At 38.2% G+C, this 7,301-nt stretch overlaps 1 protein-coding gene across 3 annotated transcripts; it reads right to left on the minus strand.

Moving 5' to 3' along the window:
* Nucleotides 1-5,379: 5,379 nt before the first annotated feature.
* On the minus strand, nucleotides 5,380-7,301 carry gnrh3 (gonadotropin-releasing hormone 3). Of its 3 annotated transcripts, none has more exons than XM_027000256.1 (4): nucleotides 7,158-7,301; nucleotides 6,718-6,799; nucleotides 5,748-5,816; nucleotides 5,380-5,519 (listed from the first exon to the last, which is right to left on the minus strand). In XM_027000256.1, exons 1-4 carry the CDS (start codon nucleotides 7,166-7,168, stop codon nucleotides 5,445-5,447), a joined length of 237 nt encoding a protein of 78 aa, XP_026856057.1. In that variant the 5' UTR covers nucleotides 7,169-7,301; the 3' UTR covers nucleotides 5,380-5,444. The 3 variants fall into 3 exon arrangements, with proteins under 3 accessions (XP_026856057.1, XP_026856056.1, XP_026856055.1); XM_027000255.1 differs by having other exon boundaries at nucleotides 5,380-5,516; nucleotides 6,718-6,856; XM_027000254.1 differs by having other exon boundaries at nucleotides 6,718-6,856.

Below are 7,301 nucleotides of genomic sequence, written 5' to 3' on the forward strand. Positions count from 1 at the left end.
ACAGCAGTAACACAGTTGCTTAAGCATAGTCTTTAATTTCATTCTATAATTTACTCATTTACCTGACACAGATGAATAACCATGATGAATATCAATCATCATTATCTGAATATGGGGCTTTTCAGGCTTGGGAAACGGAGACAAAGTTGCTCACAGGTAAAATCCAATATATTTAATAAGTAAAGGACAATAAAAACTCAGTGCCAAAAAAACAGGCATGTGTCAGCAACAAGATAACAACAAATCCAGGCAAACAGACCATATAGAGGGAAAAACCAGAAACCATGCAATAGTCAAAATACAGAAGAGCTCAGAAATACAAGACTAAGCAAACAAAACTTTGCAATGACTTATAGGGAGGGAGAAACAAACAAGTCACAGGTGCAACTAATAACTAGAAATTAAAGTTTGTGAACAAACTTTGAGTTGGCTTGACAAAGCCTGTTGTAACAGGGTGAAACCTATGGCTATTTTAACTGAAAATCAGTATAGTAGTTCCCACTAGGGCCCAGTAGTTCAACAAGTTCAGCAAATTTAGTTGTTATATCTTCATAACTGAAGAAGTTTTCAAATCAATGGGTTCCTATGGGAAGATGGAGGAATGAATGAAAGGATAGGAGGGGTGGCTAAACAAGTGGCATCAATATGAAGTGCAGTTTGGTGACTCGATTATTACATCTAAATTAGTTGTTAAATCTTAACAGCTCAAGGAGTTATGAAATGCAGTTTTCCGCTCAGGGTTAGCTGTTGAGTCCTTTCACCAAATTTGATAACTATTACTTGAAAATTAAGGGAGCTTGGATTCCTGTGGGAGGATGGAGGGATGAATAAAAGGTAGAAAGGATGAATAGACAAGTACCATCAGTATGAAGTGCAGTATGGTGACTGGGCCTAATAGTTCAATCAGTACAGCAATTTATTTGTTCTATCTTTATAGCTGAAGGAGTTGCAAAATCAATGGATTCCTATGGGAATCTATTGATTTAGTAAGAGAGCAGACTTACTACATATAGTAATTTTGGTGGTTATAACGTATAAATCAGGAGCTAGAAGACAGTGAAAAATGAAGTCAATGAATAAACACGAGGGATGAAAGTCATAGAAGTGTGAAAAATTTATTTCTATCACTCCTCAGATCATGCTTTGATGGATTTATCTTGAAATTTCATCTAAAAAGCATACATTTCAGGTAGAAGATGGAAGTTTATAGAATGAATGGTAGGAATCTTGTTATAGGAGGAAAATTAAATGACTTACATTTACAGTATTTGGCAGATGCCCTTGTATAGAATGACTTATTGAAGTGCTTTGTAATCAAATGTATATTCTCATGGGCACATAGGTTGGTCACCATACTGCTTACCATAATTCAAATGGCATTTAAAGATTACACAGGCAATTTTTTTATTTTATTGTTTTAAAAGGACAGATTTTCTAAATATTAATAAAATGCCATTAGGAGGAATCTTTTGATCGAATCTTTTTCGGCACAATCAGGGAGAAGCTCCTAACGCTTCAATGGGGCTTCATCCGCCCATCACTAGTCATTATTATCCTGCAGACCATTAGAAAACAAATCACTTTTAGTACAAACAAAATGTTAAATACCTTTGGAATCACCAAATATTACTTTATGCCAGGAATCACAATATACAAGAATTGTCCTGTGACGCGAGGAGGCTTAGCAGAATGCAAAGACAAGCAGACAACGACGTTTATTGAGAGACAACAAAGACAATGTGTTTAGGCTAAGGTGAGGTCAAATACCGATAACATCCACAATGAAACAAGAGACAATAACGACACAAAACATGGAGCAGGTGTGAAACACGGGCGTGGACACACACACACACACACACACACACACACACACACACACACACACACACACACACACACACACACACACACACACACACACACACACACACACACACACGAGGAGGAGCCGAACCGTGACAGAGCCCCTCCCAAACGGCACAACTCCCGCCGCGCCAGTCTATTTGGCTACGGCCCCGAAACCAACGCCAAACGGCGAGGCCGGAGGACCGAGCGACCTGACACGAGCGCAAGCAGGACAGACGAGAGGAAGACAGGGACGGACACGCTGACGGTGGCTTTTCTGGCTTTGAGGCAGACGCCTCAGGAAGCGCACCAGCTGTTTTGCTTGTCTCTGGGGTGGGCACTGATAACGTCTCCTTCTTGCCCCCTTGAGACTAGCGCGTAGGCACACGAGCTATAGGTGTCCTCAGATGACGCCTCCAACTCTGCGAGTCACGCATGGCAGCTTGCCGACTCTAGTGCTGCGTGATTTGGGCGGAGCCTTGGGCGCCGGAGGCTCGTCGCTCTCGGAACCTGCCGACCACGTGTCCATCACAGAGGAGGGGCTGTACCATGACATGTCCAAAACTTGATATGGTTATCATCAACACATACCTTTTCTGACAAAGGAATAAACCAAAACAAATATGAATACCATAGAAAAAAGAATAAATACATAGCCAGTTTTTGACTTACCTTGTAACACACTCAACTGTTATGACTGTTACAACATTTTATCTCCCGGCGCGAAATGTGCAAGGCCTCTAGTGAAATGCTTAGCAGTGAAAGCATAGACTGTTCTGATGGTTGACAGCTTACAGTGCTTGGTGTTTTCCACCTGCTTCCTCAAGTTGTAGCAGTTTTACAACACCCATTAGCCTCAGAATTATTCATGAGAATGTCAATGTTGAAAATGATGAAATGGTTTTTATATACACCACCTCTGTCACTACCAGAAATGCAGTGTGATGGTCATGAGATGGCAAGAAGTAAGTACCTCATTCCTCAGTTCATCACAGCTGGAATTTCTAAGCTGTTTTTATCAGTCAAGATGGAGGAGTTTCCATGAACATACACAGGACAAGCATGAGCAAACACAGGAAATATAAAAAAAAATGGTCCACTGGGAGTCGAACGATGTTCCTTTTCCCCTGTCCACAGAGACCATAGCAAAGCAATCAAGGGAATCATGTAGACCACAATGGCAAAACAGAGAAATCAGGGCTCTTCTTCCAAGAACACTAAGCAATAAGCCATTTTGAGAAAAATTCAAAATAGCTAAATAAGGATGTGTTGAAATGAGTGGTGCTTTTGGATTTATTTGAGGTATGTTAAAGAAGTAACTATACATACCTCCAATTCAAGCAGAAACAAATTGGCAAAATTACTCATACTTCTAATGTTGGTCTCTATTTTAAGTCTATGACTTGGGCCAAAACATTTCATGCTGCACTATAGTGCCATCTTAAGGCCAATGAGAGTGCCTGTATATGAGTGAGGAATTTCATACTAAACCTTTCCTTTATGTTCCAGGGACTTAGGTTTGGTCTGTACAAAACATTTTAGCAAAGAAAACCAATCTTAAGAAAACACCTGAGCAATTTCAGTAGGGTTCAGCACTATGTGGTAAAGTTTGGAAATTATAAAAGGCTTCTCTGTTGCCATGTGGACTAGGTATTCAACAGGGATGTGCTCCCACATGGCCACTTCTTTTTAATCCAGCCTCTACTCTATACCTGTCCATTTAGCCATATTCTGAGGTATAATATTACCATCACTGCATTCATATTAAACTTTGGTTTTGCTCTGATCCTTGCTCTGATTTTTACACTCCCTTGCATTACATTTAAATTTACATAATTTAGCAGATGCTATTATACAGAGTGACGTACAGAGGTGCTTTGTTACCTCCATGGAAAATCTTAATTCAAGTAGGCTAGAATCTATGCAAACTATGAAGTTAAAGTCCTATCAGAGACACAGTTTTTCATTCTTTTTTTTAGATAGTAACTACAGGACTAGTGCTGCTTTAAGTACACAAAGAAGAAGTGCGTATTTAGTCTGTACATAAAGACAAGTAGGGACTCAGATAGCCAGTGAAAGTTCATTTCACCATATCGTTGCCATGAGCCTTGTCTTCCCTGTTTTTTGCAGGGTGGTTTTTCAAGTCTAACTAGTTTCAAGTTTCAAGTTTCAAGTTCGGTTTATTCGTCACATACATAGTCATGCACAGTATAATGCGCAGTGAAATGGTGGACTAAAGGTTGGCATGAAGGTTGCAAAATACAGTGCAGGATTTTGCCAGTTTTTTCTACCTTTCAGTTCTAGTGGCATTTGCTTGTTGTTGCTCTGCACCTTTTAACCCCATTTTTTTTTAACCCCCAAAAACTGTTTGAACTTCCTATATGAGTGAATCCAGTATTCCGGTTTCCACAGGACCCAGTTTGAATTTGTAATTTTATGTGTTTGATCCTAGTCTTGCACCACTCCTGTCAGCTTCTTTCAATGCTCACTAGATGCTATTATCCGTGTTTTCATCTATTATGTTGTTTATGTCACTTTCTTTTTCTCTATCTCTCAGAAGTACACTGTCATATAAAACATTCACTTGTTTGAAGGGATGCAGGATATAGATTTAGCTGACTGAGACTCAGCTCCATTTTCAGCAGAAAGAGGAAGATAAGAGGGACTGTTTTTTGGTGCGAAGCCTGGCAATGAGATTCCACTTTCTTCTTTGTGCGTTCACAAAACATCTAATTGAGTGTACTCAGATGACACTTGAGGTCTTATATCTGTTTTAGTTTTGACATTATGCAAGCTTTCCACCATGTTTTCATGGTGCCACTCTGTATTGTATGTTCAACCATCTGAAACTGTCTGCAAAGCTGACCCTGTGGACTATGCAGCTATAAGGCTGGACTTCACTGTTCGGTACTGGTGAGGCAACATAAATGCTGAGACTCTCCAAAATCTCTCGGGGGTCAGTAAAGGTGTCCATAGCCTCTCATCAAGCAACTGATGCTCAAAACAACAGCCTTTAAGTGGGTCGGGCCAACATTCTTTTGCAAATTCTGACGGACAAAGCACCTACTCAAGATACAGAAGTGGGCAGAAACCACTTTGTGGTTAGCAATGGTGTTTTTTCTGAACTGTACTAAACTGACAAGGGCAAACACCCAAATGACTGGTATCCAGAGGTAACCATATATATATATATATATATATATATATATATATATATATATATATATATATATATATATATATATATATATATATATATATAAATAAAATACAGTGCTGCTCCTGTATTTGGCTGCTTTGATAAATGTTGCTCTGATTTGTTGGAGAGAATGTTTAATCGGCATGTTGCTAATTTTTCTAATGATTAAATAAGGTTTTAAAATAAAGAATAACAATGGGCAAATTTAGCTCTGCGATGTGGCTGGATAGAGGATGGTACATTCATGTATAACTTCTTTCTAAAGGCAGGACAAACATCAAGGTGAACCAGCAACTCCAAAAAAAAAACCCCCAGCAGGCTCTAATATAGGGTGTAATAGAATAGCTTTATTCCATCTTCAGTGCAGAGGGATGTGATGGGTACTCTGCTTACCACTACTTTATTCTGCTTCCTGCCATCTTCTGTAGGGTATTCTCTTCCTTTTCAGAGCCTCAGAGTTCACTTCATTCAGCTGCTTAACAGAAAGAGAGGAAATAGTAAAGCATCTTTGGTTTCACTGATAAAATGCACCACCTAAACAGCCAATTAGTATGTTATTTATTTACTTTTATTTTGGTGACATGTTAAACACATTTCTAAGATATTACTGAGGTTAATGTGTTTACATTGGGGTATTGTGTGTCTAGGTAGTGGAGGGAGCTAGAGTTAACATGTGTACAGTACATGAGTGGGCAACACTCACAATTTTCAATGATGATAGTTGCTCTAATGGAGAGTCTTGAGGAACAACTGCATCCCCTGCGTCCACCATCTGAAAGAGTTATGTGCTCAGTTCATTACTGCAATAAAGGCTTTACTGAGAACTGCTCTCAAGAATGCTGCGGAAGGATATCACCACTGTAATAGCAGTAAAAGGAGCACACAAAAAGCAAAATAACAGTTTTCACATGATGGTGATAATAAAATACAATATTCAAATTACATGCAAAAGATACAATTACATATAACAAGTACTACTGAAAAAAATCTTTGCTGTTATAACTTAAAATATATTTATTAAGAAAAATTAACATTTCAAGTTAAAAATATAATTTAAACTCCATAGAAATCTTTATTGTCTTAATATATTCACAAAACCTAAGGAAGCATTTTTAGCTGTGGCAACAAAAGATTAATTGGGTCAATTTCAAGCAGAGAAATAAAATGACTAAACAGACATTTCAGCAATGGCTTAATGTCAGCTTCCAGAGGAGCTTCAGTATTTCTCTTTCAGAGAAGTGAAGCAGAATCAAAATAGCTATGCTCTGTCAACTCTGCCAGGTTGTATAGAGCTGCTGACTAATGATACTGTGCATTTGCATATACAGTATAGGAGTATAGCAGTATAGGAGTCAAGAATTAGAAACAGACAAATCAAACCTTAGACAGTGCAGTATTGAACTTTAAGGACAGGAAATCTAACTATATGCAGAAAATATAGAATATTTATATTTTTTAATATAGAAAACTAAGCAGATTAGATTTTTCACTAGAAGCTGCCAAAAATATAATCTTAAGAAAACAAAAATAAAATTCAAAGCAGTAAAAAAAATCCCACCTTAGTCAGTGCAATACAGAATTCTAAGCATTACTACTTAAAAGTGGAAAATAGTTTCAAGTAGCAGTGATAGTACATAAGTAAAGCTAATTTTACATAGTGAGTTGTTTCTTACCCTAAATGTTGCTTCTAGTTCACCCACACTCCTCTTTCCCCCAGGCAGCCAACCATATGACCAGTGTTGGCTCACACTGACACTGAACACACATGACAGAACCAGCAAACCAACAAGCAATCGCTGACTACACTTCATACTGTTAAAGAGAGAAGCGTGTAATCAGAGGCATTAGTACACTTTTGTTACAGGCACACAGAAGGGTGGCACATGCACAGTCATAAACATTCAAAATATTTTTACAGTATATAAAAAGAGGTCTAATTGATTAACAGAACATTCTGACTAACATTCATCATTTTAATTCTTTTTTGGAGCTAAAGGCATTACAGGATGTGGTGCAATAAATAATTATTCTTAAATAAAGACCTTTTCTGGCTGCAATGATTGCACAGGATAAAATATTTACAGAGATTAAAATGGTACATTCTATCTCTCACCTGTTAGTCATTCTGCAGAACAGACTGTATTAGTTTTTATACACTTTTATATGGTTTCCTCAGAGTGACTCACAGCCCCATTCTGTCGTTAGGGGACTTCAGTTTCCAGAGCTGGTGCTCCAGACATTCTGTCAGTCTCCAGAG

This window comes from Electrophorus electricus, chromosome 13 (assembly GCF_013358815.1).
Source record: "Electrophorus electricus isolate fEleEle1 chromosome 13, fEleEle1.pri, whole genome shotgun sequence".
Taxonomy (NCBI): Eukaryota; Metazoa; Chordata; class Actinopteri; order Gymnotiformes; family Gymnotidae; genus Electrophorus; species Electrophorus electricus.

Bases quoted from the DNA above. Each gene is read 5' to 3' on its own strand.
- gnrh3 (XM_027000254.1), bottom strand. The intron at 5,817-6,717 runs GTAAGAAACAAC...TAACTCTTTCAG, and splicing joins AACTAGAAGCAACATTTAGG to ATGGTGGACGCAGGGGATGC. The intron at 5,520-5,747 runs GTGAGTGTTGCC...CTTTCTGTTAAG, and splicing joins AACTATCATCATTGAAAATT to CAGCTGAATGAAGTGAACTC.